At 47.5% G+C, this 17,518-nt stretch overlaps 1 protein-coding gene across 3 annotated transcripts in view; it reads right to left on the minus strand.

Moving 5' to 3' along the window:
• Positions 1-509: 509 nt before the first annotated feature.
• Positions 510-17,518, minus strand: part of TMEM200B (transmembrane protein 200B) — a 31,571-nt gene continuing 14,562 nt past the window's right edge. The window contains exons 1-2 of one of the 3 annotated variants that reach the window (XM_083627546.1): positions 4,942-5,245; positions 510-2,684 (exon numbers count right to left, since the gene is read on the minus strand). In XM_083627546.1, the coding sequence (XP_083483672.1) occupies positions 1,295-2,662 (1,368 nt within the window). In that variant the 5' untranslated portion in view covers positions 2,663-2,684; positions 4,942-5,245 and the 3' untranslated portion in view covers positions 510-1,294. Of the gene's footprint in view, positions 2,685-4,832; positions 5,246-17,518 lie in introns of those variants that run through there. The other 2 variants (XM_083627545.1, XM_083627544.1) reach the window with 2 other exon arrangements.

Genomic DNA, 17,518 nt, shown 5'->3' on the forward strand with positions numbered 1-17,518 from the left:
TCTGGATACCTGTATTTATGGTCCCAGCTATTTGGCAGTGATTCTCTGCCTTCCACCACCCAGCCCTGTAAGGCCTCCTCTTCACATCTGGCTCGGTGCCTGGCATCTGTACTTGCAGCATCTGCATCACAACAGCCACTCATAGTTATGGGAAATGCCTGCAGCCCGAATCCCGTTCTCAGGCTATATTTGAACTGCAAGAGTTTTCTCTCTCCAGCTTTTGGGAAGCGGCACTTGAGTGTGTGTGTGTGTGCTGAGGCACTGGGGTTCCCAGCTGGAGTGGTTGGGAAGAAGCGTCTCTCTGAGCCTTCAGATCAGTTTGCAGATGTTGTTAAGGAAATGCATGGTCTCCTACCCTAAACATTCCCACCATCCATGGGGGGGGGGGAGCTTATTTTTCATTTTTTGGTCAAGGGCTAGCTGAAATCAGCTGATAAATTTCCCCCGGAAAGAGAGCAATCCCAAACAATGTTTAAGGCATAACAAACGACTCGAGGTCTTCAAAGCAGTGAGGCAAACCTTTTTTTTTTTTAATAACCTTGTTTGGCATGTACATACCCAGTGATTCAGGACAGAGGATGAGGCAGGAAGAAGAAAAGTCACCAATTAACTTGCAAGATTTTGACTTTAAAATGTTTTGGCTTTCTCAGAGCCCAGAACATGAGATTGGCAATAAAACAATAAGAATCTCTTTAAAAATAAAAATAAAAATTGTTCTACTACCGGGGGTGGGGTGGGGTAAATACTGCAGGCAAGGTCTGATGTTTAGCCCCAAAGAGCTCTGAAACTAGCATCTGTGTATAAAAATTATAATCTCATGACTTTGAAAACTAGACCTGTGCTATTTTAGGAGGCACCAGTTTATTGTTTCTGAAACCTTAGCAATCGTCCCGTTCTTCCCCGCAATCTTACCACCTGTGTTTCCAAGGGAGGCTGGGTGGGTTTGGGTGTAGTGAGGAGTACCAGCCCCCACCAACCACCCCCTCACCCGCCCCATTGCAATCCCAAATCTTCTTTCCATTTCTAAGCAAATAGTTCTTTTCACACACAGAGTGGGGGAAGCTGAAGAGGGGATCTTTATAAGGCAAGAATTGAGCAGGCCCTTGAGAAGGAAATCAATCTGTTCAGCAGCATCTCAAAGGCATCTCTCCTCTGGCAGGAGACTTGGGCTTGGCCACTGGCAGACTGACTAAGCAGCCGCTGCTGCAAAACGTTCTATATACACGTTCGCTCCTGGCAACACCAGGCATGACATGGCAAATCCCAACAGCATGTGCCGTCTTCCAATGCAGAGTCAGTTTCCGCAATCCGTTTCTGCAACAACCTCCCGGGAAGGCTCCCTGCTCAAGCCACTGATAGGCTCCCTCGCTGGCTCCAACAGCCTATCAGAAGACTCACCCCGGCTTTCCAGTTTTGCATAGTTGACCAGGCCAATGTGGTCGAGTCTAGGCCAGCTCCTGTGCTTCCTGTCTTTGACTGGCGCTACTAACACTACCCCTGGCTGGCCGAGATCCAGGGACTTGGAGTGACCCGCATTAGGGATCTGAGTGTCCGAGCTGAATCCCCTCTTTGTGCATTCGGGGTTCAGGAGTCTTTCCACCGAGGTGGCTGAGGAAGGCTCAACATTATCCATATCGATAACCACGTGGCTGCCTCTGAGCTCGCTTCTCCGGGGACCCGTGGCATTGCACCCTGGGAGGACGGTCCACGAAAGCCTCAACACCTCATCTTTCTCCTCTGGCAAGCTGAGGCAATTGCCTTCCAAGTCCCGGATGGCTGCTCGAGAAACTCGCTGGCTTTCAAGGAGACAGTTGTTGAGTTTAATGAGAGGCAGAGACAGGGCATTGACGGCCGAGATGACTGACTCCGCGCCACGGGCAAAAGGGAGGCCGCGGTTATCCGGCGCAGCATTGCCAGAATCCGAGCGGACGCTCAGGAGGGAAAGGGACGGCGAGACGCTCTTGTGGAACTGGGTGGTGGCCTGTAGCCTGTTTGAGTCGTAAGCGTTGGGCCACTTGGCGGCTGGGCTGGAGCAAGACTGGAAGCCGCTGGAGGAGAGGTCCACCTCGTAGCAACCTTCCACACAGTCTGCGTTCGCCTGGAGGGAGGACAAGGTAGGCCTCCTCTGAAAGTAGCTGCTTGCCTGGCTGGTGTCCTGTGGGAGCCTCAGACTCATGGAGTAGAGCTCCCTCTGCATCAGCAAGCGGGTCTCCATGTCTCTGTTCTCGTACAGCATGGTGTTGGCACAGATGAAGATGAAGAGGCCAATGCCCATGATGACAGGCCCAATGAGCTTCAGCTTCTCGCTGTGAGGTAAGGGGCGAGGGTGGGCCAAGGCCTTCACTTCCTTCTTGATCTCATCGGTGGTGCTGGCGTTGCCCGGCCGGCTGCCTCCTCCGGACCTGGCACGGTGAGGCCAGTAGCCAATGACGGCGATGGTCATGCCCACCAGCACCACTGAGACGCCCACCATCACAAAGGCTCCCGAGGTAGAGCGCATGCGCAGCTGGCCCTTCACGGTCACCTCTGAGGGGGCCTTGCGTCGGAACCTGCGCCGGTGCCATCGGGAAGGGGCGCTGGCGGGTGAAGCGGGTGCGTTCCCTGAAGGGGGCTGGTTCTTCATGGCTCTTGCGGCTTCAGCAGGGCCTCCAGCTGTCACCATCCCCACGTCGTCCGCCAGCCATCTTGACAACAAAGAGAGAAGGTGTTAAGGAGAGGGAGGCATGGGAAAGAAGCAGAGGCGACTTGTCCAAACTCTCCCTCCACTGGGAAATAGTAGCAATAATACACTCGCACCCCAGCCTACTTCCTGGCATATAGGAATCTGCCTTCTACCAGTTCAGATGATTGATCTGCCTAGCTCAACATTAGGATGGGGAATGTGTGGCCCTCCAGATGTTGTTGGACTACAACTCCCATCAGCCCCAGCCAGAGTGGTCAATGGTAAGCAGTGATGGAAGTTGTAGTCAAAAACATCTGGAGGGACCTGTCCTTGGTCTACACTGACTGGCAGCAGTTATTATTATTATTATTTATTGAATTTATATATCGCCCTATACCCAGAGGTCTCAGGGTGGTTCACAGAACAAAATCAAAATATAAAACCACAAAATATATAATCAAAATAAAAACAACCACACAATAACCCCTAGGGTCTTTTTCAGTCCTAGCTGGATATGTCAGGGATTGAACTTGCTACCTTCTGGATTCCCAGGTGCTCCACCACTGAGCTATAGAGCATGAGACTCTTAATGTCAAGGCCGTGGGTTTGAGCCCCACATTGGGTAAAGGTTTCCTGCATTGCAAGGGGTTGGACTAGATGATTCTCATGGTCCCTTCCAACTCTACGATTCTATGGCCCTTCCCCTTCCTTTGGCAAAGTTTAGCCTAATTTACCCAAACACAGTGTCCTCAAGGTGCCCTACGCCTAAAGTACAATCCTCCGCCAGTATTCCCAGGTCATGGTTTGAAGGCATGTGATGCTGCCACCTTCTTGAAGCTAAGCAAGTCCTGAACTGGTCACTGCCTGGAGGGAAAACCACAGTGGAACACAAAGCATAAACCACCTTTATTTCTATGACTAAAGAAACATGGGATATAATATACACATTATCTCTGCATATCATGCATAATATATAAATAACAGTGCAATAAGTGTTATAGACTCCATTTTAAAAGGTACTTTTTTATGTTGCTGCATCCCCCGAGAAGAGATTTACAAATTGAAACTTCTCTAGGCTTATGTTTTAAACATAAAGGCAAGTTCTCTGCAGAATCTTTGCATATAAGGCCATCCGCCCACCAGCCCCCCCCATCAATTTACCCAATCCACCAAACAGAGAAAAGAGGTGCTGCAATGCCAGCAGAATGAAATAGCAAAAGAGCTCAGGCAAGTGAGCCAAGCTGCGTTTTACAGGAGGGAAGTGAGGGGAGTCACTGGCCAAACTAACCTATGCAGAATGTCCTTCCCAAATGCAGCAACCAACCAGACCGTACCAGCAAAACTCAACAGGTGGCGTATATCTATGTCATTAGATGATCATAGTCAAGAGGAACTATAGTGTGTTGGGACTTAAGCAACACAGCAAGCTGCGGTTGGTCTAAATCAGAAATGAAACTTTTCAGACCTCCTTGCATCTGATCTGTACCGGAAAAGATATAGGTATGGGTGGGTGTGTAAACTCAGGGTTTACCTAGGCTCATTCACGTAACACTAATTATGGTTGTATTGCATCTGAACCAACACATTCTTAAATTTCAGGAGTGGGTCTTATTTTACTCATTTGGGGCTCAAAGTGGATCTCAGATCAGAAGCCATCGGGGCACCACTTTGTTCTATTCAAGAGGCAGAAGGAGTACCAGCAAATCCAACAGAAAAGTCCTCCTTTCCATGTTCTTCATTTGAAGGTATTATGAGTCTCCCAGGAAGGAATTAAGTGTTTGAACTTTAGAATGGAAAATGTGTTCTTGTCCCAAACTGTCAACCTACGACAATTTCTAGGAAGGAGATTTTATTATATATATATAGAGAGAAAAGATGTCGGGGAGAGGCAAGATAACATTTCAAACTCAGCTAATCCTTTGGCAACATGAATTTAAGCCCTTCCTCTTGACGAAGCAACCCCCTGTGGGTAACCTTTGTCTCTTCCAGGTGCCAGCCAGCAGAAAAAAAATCCACCATAACAGGCGTTTCTAAGCTTGCCTTCAAATTTTCCAGAGATTATTCCATGCTGCCTGCCCCACTTCAGCCTGCAGTGGCTCGAAATGTGCTTGTCCCGTCAGCCTGCTGCTGAGAATAACTCACTTTAATTACCATTTCAGATGTGACCTACCTTAAACCGTTACAGTAAGCTGCTTAATCTCCTGCTGACAAGGTAGGTGGTACCAGCCCTTCCAAACTTTTCCTTTTTGCAAAACCCATGAGGCGCCGTTGCAAATTACCATCACATGTTGTTGGGTCAAGCAGGGACAGCCTCTTCCTTGAAAGATTTCACCGTCAAGGGGTCCTCGGCACCAGGGTCCAAGCATCGCCATGAGGGGGGGCTCAGATTCAGCCAACTCACAGGCCACCCCCATTGGTGTAGGCAGCTCTCAGTGCCTGCTTCTATACTGCCCCGCCTCTTCTCAGACTCCTCTCATAGTTTTCTATGTGCGTTCCAAATGCATGCAGGAGGATGCAATCGCAGAATCTGCCAGGGCCCTTTCAGGCAGCGGCCACCAACTGTGGGCGCCGGTCACAAAATGGCTGCCACGGTGTTTATGGCCCAACGCAAAATGGCTGCCGTGTTAGGGCACAGCGGAATGCAACATGGCTGCCGTGCCCAAAATAACTGCCACATCTAAAAGAGTGGGGGGGGGGAGCAGGACCACAAAATGGACGCAGGTATGCCCCCCCTCCGTTAACAGAAAAGGCAACTATATCAGCCACCACTGCACTAACGCACAGAAAGAAACCCTTTGCCCCAGGGCATTGTGGAAGAGTTCATGGTCTTCTAGCGTTTCCAGTCATTTCAATGGAGCTTGAGCAGGGGAGCTTGCCACAGGGCACTATCCAAGCCACTGAAATAAACGGGATAGCTGAAAGCACATGGGCTCTGGCACAATTCCCGTTTGATTCAGGAGGACTTGCTGTTGGGATTACGCCTTGTGGCAATAAACTGTTGTACAGCTGTTAACCGTCACACAATCAGCTGGTCCTCTTTTGCAAAGAACAGCTTTGAATGCTTGACTTTAAGTTTCCCTGCATGCTCTGGTCAAAGTCTACCTTGATTTCTGCCTTTCCTAACTAGCAATGAATCAACTTCACCATTTCCCCTCTAGGGCTGGGTGATAGATCAATATATTGTCCCAAACTGGTTTTAAGTCCATATAGTGTTATTGGTTTCATAATTTTTGACCTGGCAATATATTGTGAATCATTATGTTTGTGTGTGCTATGCAAAAATCACAATGTGGGGGAAACCCGAAGCTAGTCAATGCCTCTACATAAAAAAGGTAAAGGACCCCTGACTGTTAAGTCCAGTCACGAATGACTCTGGGGTTGTGGCGCTCATCTCGCTTTACTGGCTGAGGGAGCCGACGTTTGTCTGCAGACAGTTTTTCGGGGTCATGTGGTCAGCATGACTAAGCCGCTTCTGGCAAACCAGAGCAGCGCACGGAAATGCCGTTTACCTTCCTGCCGGAGCAGTACCTATTTATCTACTTGCACTTTGTGCTTTCGAATTGCTAGGTTGGCAGGAGCTGGGACGAGCAATGGGAGCTCACCCTGTCGTGGGGATTTGAACCGCCGACCTTCTGATTGGCAAGCCCTAGGCTCTGTGGTTTAGACCACAGCGCCACCAGCGTCCCTACATATTTCAGACATCGTGATATATTGGTAATATATCACGATATTTAGCTGGTGACATATCACAATGCTGAAAACCAGATATTGCCCAACCCTATTCCCCTCGTAGACCATTGAAGTTGTGTTTACACTATTCCACTACGGAGAGGAGCAACCACTTTGGACAGCCATAGTGCTGAACTGTGGGAAACAGGAGGGCAAATCCAAGTACTCTGATCTCCACTTAAGGTCCTCCTTTAATGTTATGACATCTAAATACATGGAAAGGGCTGAGACCAGGTCCCTAAGCACACAAACCAAAGGTTGAGAGGTCAAGATCAAGGAAGGATATAGTTAGCTAACTCTGGTGCAAAAAATAAAATGCACAGACTTTCAATTTGGCCCCATGCTAAAAGGCAGTGTTCACATGTCATCTGAAAGCAACCTCAATTCGTCTGACATCAGCCAAAGTTGAATTTAAAAAGCTGAGGAAAAAGGGAACACAAAGCAGAGCTAGGAAAGGCTGTTCTTTGTATGGAGTTCAAGAGCATGGCTTTATTATTAGAATTCCCAAGAAAGGTTGCGTAAGATATATATGTCTAGGACTCTTTGACATTGTCGCTCAAGTTAACTGATTAATTCTATACTTTACAGCAAGGCACATTCGACTTAGCTAAATATAAAGTCAGCAAAGGAGGTTGCTTTCAATGACCATTTGTGATCCAGTTCCATAATCTACCCACCTCCTATTAAAAAGTACTCTTCCCCTTGCCCCTGCCCCAACCACCTCATTTCAATTTTGGGGAGGTGGGGGTGGCGCTAAGGCTTGTGACAGCTCAAGGGAAGAGAAATGCTCCAGAAATTTATGTGTTATTAGCATCATAGAACATTATGACAGCTCAGTGCCTTGGCTGGGACTCAGAGTTTAAGCTTTCAGGTTTTGTAAGATAGCATTTTTCTTTTCTTTTTTTAATAAAATGGAATTATTTCCCTAATTCAATGTATCAGAGTTTTGATAGCTGAGCTACACTGGCGTACCATTGGGGTGGGGGAGAACCTTCAGATTTATATACAAAACTGGAGAGGATCTAGGAGCGTTTGGAACTTGCAACAATTTCACCCAAGCAGGAGTTTAATAGCTATTTAGATTCCTCAACAGCAGGGCTGGGGAAGTTCAGGCACTCCAGATGTTGCTGGCCATGCTAGCTGGGGCTGATGGGAATGGAAGCCCAAAACATCTGGAGGGCCACAGGTTTCCCAGTCCTGCTCTATATAGCAAGATGAAGGGAACTGGATTGGGCTGGTGGACCTGATCCCTGGACAGATCAGCTGACTTTTGATGCTTGCATAAATCCATCTGTGGCTCTTCGTTGCAGAGGTCAAGACAAAGGAAGGTGACTATTAATCTAACTCCAGTGCACTTCTCAACACAAATAAACGCACCAACCTCAAACCTTCAAAACCATTCTACCTAATGTTTTGCAATCCTGCAAATAAGTGAGCAAAGTTCTGAGCCCTGGGGTACACAGTTTCTGAGTGGGCTTCAAGAAAAATGCAAAGTTCTGAAGCACTTGTAAGATGGTTTGCAAGAATCTCTCTCGCTTGCTCGCCAGTAAGTGTTTGTGTGTGTGTGTCCCCTAGTTCTCCATGCTGCTTTTAACAAGTCTGGAGAGGTAGACAAGAAGCTTTCCCTCTGCTTTGTTGCTTCTCTTATCTCCTGGGACTGATTACACTGAGGCTGCTATCCTATGGCTGCTCAGCCAAATGGTTGGAATTGAACACAGGAATTGCTAAGGGGATAGGCCTGCTCAAACAGTGCTTCTCTCCTAGGAAGCTCCTATGAGCCAAATGCTCCCGTGGGAATCCCTCCTCCCCTAGATGACATTGGCCTGTGGAAACGAGCCTACCTACATCCATCCTAGATCAATAGCATAAGGGGTTAGATTTGATATGGAACAAAAGGAAGACATAAGGGGAATAAGAACATCCCATATTTACAGTATGGTGGGTCAGAGGAGGAGACAGACTTGATATGTAGTTTAGCCTGGAAAAGAGGAGACTGAGAGGAGATACAGTAGCCATCTTCAAATAGATCAAGAGCTGTCACATAAAAAAAGGGAATAAGCTTATTTTCTCCTGCTCTGGAGGGTAGGACTCGAACGAATGGCTTCGTGTTACAAGAAAGGAGATTCTAAGTAAACACCAGGAAGAACTTTCTGACAGTAAGAGCTGTTCAACAGTGGAACGCTCTCCCTTGGGAGGTTGTGGACTCTTCTTCCTTGGAGGTTTTTAAGCAGAGGGTGGATGGCCATCTGTCATGGATGCTTTAGCGGAGATTCCTGCATTGCAGGGGGTTGGACTAGATGACCCTCTGGGTCCCTTCCAACTCTATAGTTCTAGGATTCTATAGCAGAGCTCCAAAGGTCTTCAAAGTCTGCTGGTGTAAATTTCAAGGATAAAGGAGAGCTCCATCTAGCCATATGCTTTAGGGCAGGGATGGGGAGCCTGGTTCTCCTTCCAGATGTTTCTGGGCTCCAACTCCCACCATCCCTGACCATTGGCCATGGAGACTGGGGGTGATGGGAGCCTGACAACATCTGGCAGGCCACAGGTTTCCCATGTCTGGCCAAGGGAATGTCCAAAATCAACATCAGGACATTCCCACCCCCGAGAAGTTTCTCAACCTAATTAGTTCTAATTTGACTTTTCCTTGTGCTCTGTGATGTTGTTACCAACACGCAGGAACTAAGAGTTCACTAATGTGTGTGAATTATGGTGGCATGCTTTGCAGAAATGCAAAAAGCGGATCAGAGTCAATGCAACACATTCCAGAAGGATAGTTGTGTTGTGCCAGCTATGGAGTCTCCAGTCTGGACCACAGTGATCCTACTCAATTGAAAAGCACATCGGCCAGAAATTTAAAATAATAATAATTAAACGTTGCAGTCAAATGTAATCATGTGGAGCGCATGGGATGCCATTAGCAACGTGGTACTTAGCTAATGATACCAATAATAAAAACGGAAAATATTATTAGCATATCAAGCAACAGCACTTTTCTATATGTAAATACTGCTGTTTGCAGCATTTCCTTTACATTTTGTTTCTAACACATTTTAAGGATTTTTTATTGATGGTTACTCCACTGACCGCACACCACTGGTCATCACTGTCCTTTCTTTATAGACACCTGCTGAAACATTTTCTGTTTTGGAAGGCCTATCCAGACATATGATTTGGTTCTCTCTGTCCTTAAATTTACATCATATGTTTTCTTGAGTTTTACTGTTTTTTAGATGGTTTGCTTTAAATAGGTTTCTGCTTTAGTTTTGGTTGTGTTTTAAGTACTCTGGGCTCCTTTGCGAGGAAGGGCAAGGGATACATCTAATAAACAGCACCTAATACTTCTGTAACAGTATGGAAGGGTCAATATCTGCGTCTGCTTCCTCTTCACCATCCCATCTAACATCTATTAAATGGGAAGGTCTTATTTTGAGCTACAAATGGCTTTGAGTGCATTGGCAGAAAGGCAAATATATAAATGTAGCTACGGAAAGCAGCATAATGTATGCCTAATGATGTAGGTAATGAACACAGGACATCCCGGGCAAAATGGTAACTGTGCTGGCCGACGCTCCATTGAGATTCAACAGGGTTTTTAGTTGGAGTTTTTAAGTGCAATTTCTCTGACGTTTGCAGCTTTATAGCGACTACTTGCACCTTTGCTCCAAAGCCTGACTGCATTACTGGGTAATTAGTGCGGTATTCTGCTTTTTAAAAAGCATTAACTTTTTACATTTGGAATGGAGATGTTTCCTACTCCAAGCTGATGGGCATTAATCAGGTATCTAGGAGCACGAAAAATATACAACGCCATTGGGGTTCTTGACAGAGCCTTCGCTCCCTACTAGCCTTGCGTCTGATCATGTGCATTAGCATACTCAGCAGATTCTTCTCAAGAGGGAAGGCTAGCTATTTTTGGAAAACTGAGACCTCTTTGCAACATGACAGCGACGAGGAAACACTTAAGATTTCTCGGAACCGAACCATTCTCGAAACTGCTCCAAGGTACCAGTTATACAGTGGAGACCCTAGAAAGGTTGAGCAAGTGCGCATTTGTGATTCCGACTGCCGAGATACCAACTCAGCAGTCAGAATAAATTATTCCAGTCGGAAGAAAAGGGTACAGTTCCAGTGATCTTTCCTGTTAAGAAAACATAAATAAATCTTGGGGTTTTGGAATTTGCCTGCTGGGCACCAGCAGAATGTGAAGCAGGTAACATGGAGCAATGCAGCCAGACCCCCACAGAGCCCTTTAAAAATCCAGTCCTTACTTGTGTAATTTGGGGGAATGGCTGTAGCTCAGAGCTTGTATGCCGCAAGAAGAGGAGGAGTTTGGACTTGATATCCCGCCTTTCGCTCCCCTTAAGGCAGCGATTCTCAACCTGTGGGTGACCAGATGTTGTTGGACTACAACTCTTATCATCCCTGAGCTCTGGCCTTGCTAGCTAGTGGTGATGGGAGTTGTAGTTCAACAACATCTGGGGACCTACAGTTTGAGAAAGGCTGCCTTAAGGATTCTCAAAGTGGCTAACAATCTCCTTTCCCTTCCTCCCCCACAACAAACACTCTGTGAGGTGAGTGGGGCTGAGAGACTTCAGAGAAGTGTGACTAGCCCAAGGTCACCCAGCAGCTGCATGTGGAGGAGCGGAGACGCGAACCCGGTTCACCAGATTACGAGTCTACCGCTCTTAACCACTACACCACGCAAGCTCAGTCCTTGGTAGCTCAGACTGAACCTCTGAAGAGCTGTTGCCAGTCAGGGTAGACAGTACTGAAGTGGAGGGGCAAATGCATCTGACTCAATATAAGGCAGCTTCCCATCAACTCCTGCTAACATGCTCATCCGTCACGGATGATGGCAGCTGGAGTGCAACAACACCTGGAAGATGGCAGGTTCCTCACCTCTGCTCTAAAAGTAAAAAAAAAGGTAAAGCACCCCTGGACGGTTAAGTCCAGGCAAAGGCGACTATGGGGTTGCAGCGCTCATTTCGCTTTCAGGCTGAGGGAGCTGGTGTTTATCCACAGACAGCTTTCCGAGTCATGTGGCCTGACTACATAACATAACTAAACCACTTCTGGCACAACAGAACACCATGACAGAAACCAGAGTGCACAGAAACGCCGTTTACCTTCCCGCCGGAACGGTACCTATTTATCCACTTGCACTGGCGTGCTTTCGAACTGCTAGGTTGGCAGGAGCTGGGACAGAGCAACGGGAGCTCACCCTGTTGCGGGGATTCGAACCGCCAACCTTCTGATTGGTATGCCTAAGAGGCTCAGTGGTTTAGACCACAGCGCCACCTGCATCCTCTACTCTACTGCAGTGGTAGCACGTCATCCAGCATGAAAGAGGCAGAGATGGGTGTCGCCTGATCCAAATCTGGTAGCAAACTCTGCTTCCACTATCTTTGCCTCCATAACACCCCTCAGCATCATTCGCATCCCCAAAGGAGAGGGGAACGTGCTGCCGAAAGTCGGTGGTTCTACATCAGGGATGGGGCTGGGATCGTCAAATCTGATCCCCCTACATTGCCGAAACATTAATTCAGAAACAAAGGCATGCCAGAGGACATAGAAAACATTATTTTTTAACTACATGGCAAGTAAGGTCACAGTGCAGCTCCACCAGATTGAAAACAGCAAACCTCCTGTCCAAACGTCGTTATGTGACCAAATATTAAAAAGTACGAGGAGTCAAAAGGCGGCCTTACACTCCTCCCTTGTTGTTGCAGGCTCAGCTAATTCTGATAACATACTTTCTAGTGAGGCATCGTCACCCCCGAAACTGGCAGCTATGGAAAAGGCAGCAGCAGCTCTGAACTCTTGACTGCGACTGCACTCATTTCTCCAGTCACCTCCTTCTGTGGAGATGGCGAAGAATCTTAATCATAGGCTGCACCGAGATAGGGGGTTTTTAAAAATAGCCCCCTTTCAACACAGCCTTCTTGTGTCACCTACACTGTAGGGGTAAGGAGGGAACAGCCCTCAAGGACTCCTTGCCCCACTGCCTCTTTCCATATTCCTGCCATTCTTTTACATCTCCATGCTTCAGAAATCCTCAAAATGGAAGGCCCTCCCAGACCTTCTTGGAACAATAATTTACTTAAGCACTCAGACACAAATCCATCCATTTCTGGTGTCTTGGTGTGTGTTTCAGTGCTTCTGTAGCCAAAACAGCACCACCCATACCCCAAAATGAGGTTTCAGGAAGCTTGGAGGGGGGACACACAAACAAAAGACACTGGGGGCAGGGGGAGAAACTAAGGAGGGGAAATTAAAAAATAGCCCGGTGAAGGCTGAGCATGCTCAGTAGCCACAGAATGTTGAGGGGATGGTGACAGAAAGTAGATGGGAACACGCTGGAAGATTCTGGAAGAAGGGGTGACTGGCAGGCTAGAATCTTGAACAGCAAACCACAGTATTTGTTGCAGATCCCATGTCGCTGCATGACCTGGTCACACCTGGAGGCTATGCCTCCCAAAGCCCATGCAATGTACATGGTGTGAGAGAGGACCCTGGCCCAATCAAGGACACCTCTGTGCATGGAGGAACTATGCACCCACTGTGAAGGAATAGGACTTTCAGCCATTTTGTGTTGACTGGCCAATGGCCAATGGCCACACCAACGATGGCTGATGGGTGTTGGAGTCACTGGTTCCCCATCCCTTCACTAAGCCAAGAAGTCAAGCCCTCTCCAGTTCTCTACTGAAGTCAGAAGCCGTTAAGAGATAAGGCGCTTTCCCTCACATTTGTGCTGGGGTCTGGAGAATGTAAGGAGACTCTTCCAAGCAAACTGAGAGGCTGCTGCTGCTTCTTACCATGTCAAATTCACTGAGAGTTCATGGGGCAGGATCTGGGTGCTCCTAGGTGCCATGTTCACCAGAGGACCTAAGGTAGAGGCCTGCCCATTCACTTCAAAACAGTAGAAATCAGTGGGATGTGCTCAAAGCCAGCCTTTTGAGATCAAGGCCAAGTGCACCTTGGCAGCTTCAAATACAGTGAGGTTGTTGTGTTTCAAGTCACATTTTTACATTGCTATGCACACCAAAGAGAAGGCAGGGGTGTCATCACTTGATGCACATTACCTGATCTGTTTCCTGTGCCTGTGACTTCCCCTGCCTGAATTCATGGTAGCTGTCATCGGCACATGTGCAATCACTGTGTCAAGTGTACACACCTCAGCTTAGGTTTTCAAATCGGATGGAAGCTGATTTGAGGGAGAACGAACCGAACAGCAGCGTTTCTCGAGAAACTACAGGATACAGGTGGATTGTGGCCAATGCCAAGAGCACTCGGTTTCAAACACCAGCAGTGGGTGTGCACTGGATCAAGATTCATCTGCAACGTGTACACAGCCCAACATTCTGACTTGAAGGGAGGTTTATTTTGATCAGAATGTCAAGCAGATTGCAAAATCAGCAAGTGAGGAACAGAGAGCTCCTCAGCTCCATGCTAGCTGCTCAGAGGATAATGGCCCAAAGGTGCAAATCACCTCCAAAGGATGTAAATGGCAACATTCACACTGATTTTAATTTTGGATGGCATCCAAAAATGCAGCACCTGCTGGGGCACCCAGAAGACTCTTTAGTAAATATGCTACCATCCACCCTACTAGGCTTTGCTTTGAAATCCTTCCTGCTGCCTTCTGTTCCCTGTTACTGTTGTGTAAACAGTGTTGGGCAAGAAACCGGATTAACTTTGCAGTATCCTCGGTGGGGGGTCCACCAACTCTCCTGATTCTGTGAGAACGTTCTGAAAAAGATCACGATGTTGTACTGCTGTAGCAACGAGAAGCCATCTTTTAAAAAATGTGATGGTAAACGACACATTAATTTCTGTGTTCTGCAACAACTTAGAAGATAATTGAAAGGAAATGATGATGAAAAAGATGGAGGCGGGGGATCAGATTAGCAATAGTTTAGGCAAGTAAAAATAAGTAGCAGAATATCCATAAGCAATTCATAACCAACAGATACAAAATCAGTTGCTTATGCAAAGAACATTTTCCCCAGTAGTATCTATGAAAATCGAAAGGAGCTGTTGGATCAGGCCTGTGGTCCATCTAGCCAAGCACCCTGTTCTCTTAAGGGCCAACCCGATGTCTACGGGAAACCCACCAGCAGGAGCTGAGCGAAACGTCAGTCTCCCCACTTGTGATCTCCCAGCAACTGTGATTCAGAGGCACATTTCCTGCAACAGTGGAGGAAGAACATAGCCTGTAGCCATTGACAGCCTCCACGGATTTGTCTAATCCTTGCTTAAAGCCGTCCAAGCCGGCGGCCATCATCACCTTTAGGGGCAGAGAATCTAACTATGCATTGTGTGAGGAAGCACTTTGCTCCATCCGTCCTGAATCTTCCAACATTTACAGAGATGAATATTGCTTTGTAGCTCATCACATCAGCACATTACAAATATGCTCTGATTTTCCATAAATAGGTGGCTACGTTGTCTAATTTCCTGCGCTCTCACTCTGCTAATTGGCTTCAAAAATGTCTTGTGTTCCAAAAAGGGGAAATAGAGCATGCAAAGGATGGTGCTTTCTTTCTTTTTTTTTTTTTTGCAGGGTCTCCTACAACATGCCCACATTATGCAGCGCACAGTATTATCCATTGCTGCAATTCCCCCACCCCCCTTTAGAAGATGGGTTTCAGTGCGAGGTGCTTATTCATTGCAGCCTCTGACTTCCTGTTGGACATTAACGCCAAGTTTTAGGACCCCTCCAGGAAACTGCCTCCTGCTTCCTCCAGCTCCATCTTGTCTACACTTGCTGGGGTTTCAGGAAGGAGCTTTTCCCCAGCCCTACCTGGAGATGCCAGGGACGGAACCTAGAACCTTCTGCATGCAAGGCTGTCTACCACTGATCTGTAGTCCTCCGCCTAGATCCCCTCCTGGATCAAACAGCAGCTTCAGGTGTGGGAGATTTTCGTCAGCATTGGGTTTGTTGGAGACGGGGGGAGAAAAACATAAGATGAGACTGCTGGATTGGGCCAATGGCCCATCTAGTCCAGCATCCTGCCCTCAGAGCGCCCAGCTGTGAGGAAACCAGCAACAGGATCTGAGCACAAGAGTCCTCTCTCCTCCTGTGGTTTCCAAGAAGTGGAATTCAGAAGCATTGCTGCTTCCGACCGCGGAGAGAATTAATCCCCTTGGCCCAGCCCAGCACAGTCCTGATTGGGCCACCCTGGGGCTGTTTCCAAAGCAAACCCAGAGAGACTAAATGCGCCCTGAATTGTGCGTTCTACAGCCTCACATTAAGCCAAAGGGAAAACCGTAACTGCTTTATTTATAGCTTCTGCAATCTGAAGGCAGTTCAAGATTCAAACACCTACAGACTCAGCTGATGGAAGTGGAATGCAAGCATCTAGTCAAGTTCAACGGGAGTAATGTTGCCGTGAGAGTAAAGGAAAGGGCCACAATTCCGTGGGAGAGCAACTGCCTTGCATGCAGAAGGTCCCACGTTCAATTCCTAGCACCTCCAGGTGAGGCCCCTGCCTGAAACTCTGCCAAAGATTCGCTGCTACTAAGTTAGAGCTGGATGGACCAATGGTCTGAGTCAGTCAGCTGATGATAGCCAATGCCAGCAGGATGCTCACAAACCGGCCACAGTTAAGAAGGCCAACTTCACTGTTTTTCTCCCAGGCTGCCAAAAAACATTTCAGTCTGGTGCTGAGCAGGGAGGAAAGAGAAAGTGTGGCTGGGGGGAGAGAGAGAGAGGCAGCGCTAAGGGCAGGCTGGGAAAAGGCACAAAAGGAGAAACAGTGAGAGTGGTAAGACATCAAAGGGTTGCGTATTTTTCCTGCCTCCGGCACCCAGAGCCAAACTTTTGTTTGCAAGCCCAGCTTCTTCAGAGCCTCCTTTGTAGCCGACCCACTTCGAGCCTTGCCTTCCTGCTGCACCGCCGGCTCCGTTCTGCCAAAGCCACAAAGGTCACCCCAACGCTTGGCACCTTATGAAACAAAGCCCTGTTTGGGAAATCCCAGCGTCTGAATAGAGAGTCCAGAGACTGAATATAGTGAGTCTACAGACAAAAGACCGAAAAGTGGAGCTTTTTGGCCAGGGAGTCGGGGGCTCTCTTTGAACCACCCCCATCCCCACCTCCAGTGAAACTAATAACTTTGAACTCTCCTTAGATCAGCTACAATGTGTGATGCGCTTTCTCTTCCTCTGTGGCTGTTCAGGGTCTCTTGGATAAAAATGCCCTAAAGGGTCACCTGAGTCACCTGCCTGGCTGTGCCAGATCATCCCCTGCTGTCTGCACATTCTGGTTCTTTGGCTTTGAGAATAATGCTGCCTCAAACCCTGATAAATCTCGTCCGCTGTAAGCAGCTTTCCCCTGGTCCTTCAAATGAACATTCGCTTTTGGCATAATTTCACCTCTTACAAGCTCAGTTATGAGACTTTACTGGAAGTGGCACCTATCAGAGAAGAGCCTCTGTGGTCCTGGATGACTGGCACTCAGCCACCCAGTTGTTATGAGAGGCATGGTAAGAGGAAATTTGCTGGATCAGAGCAATGGTCCGTCCAATCCAGTTTCCCACAGTTCCCAACCAGATGCTTTCAGGAAGCCCATGCAATAGCCCTCTCCCACAACTGCTCCCCGGAAACTGGTCTACAGTGATATACTGCCTAGGAACATGGAGGCGCCATATTGCCCTCTTTGCTAATAAGTGTTAGAACCACAGAACAGTAGATGATTAATAATTATTTATTTATTTATTTATTTATTTATTTATACATACATACATACATACATACATACATACATACATACATACCCTGCCCAGCTGGCTGGGTTTCCCCAGCCACTGTGGGCGGCTTTCAACAGAATATTAAAATACAATAATCTATTAAACATTAAAAGCTTCCCTAAAGAGGGCTACCTTCAGATGTAATAATAATAATAATTAATAATAGAGTTGGAAGGAACCGCAAGGGTCATCTAGTTCAACCCCCTGCAATGCAGGAATTCTGCATTGGGCTCTCTGGGTGGGCTCAAACCAGCAGCTTTCTGGTAAACGGCAAAGACACACTGACCCATTGCACCACAGAGCCTTGAGGAATTTGATTCTCTCTCTCCCCCCACTCCAAATTTCTCTCACTCCACTTCACAGCCATCTCGGCTAGTGG

This window comes from Podarcis filfolensis (genome assembly GCF_964270895.1).
Source record: "Podarcis filfolensis genome assembly, chromosome: 8".
In the NCBI taxonomy this organism is placed as follows: Eukaryota; Metazoa; Chordata; class Lepidosauria; order Squamata; family Lacertidae; genus Podarcis; species Podarcis filfolensis.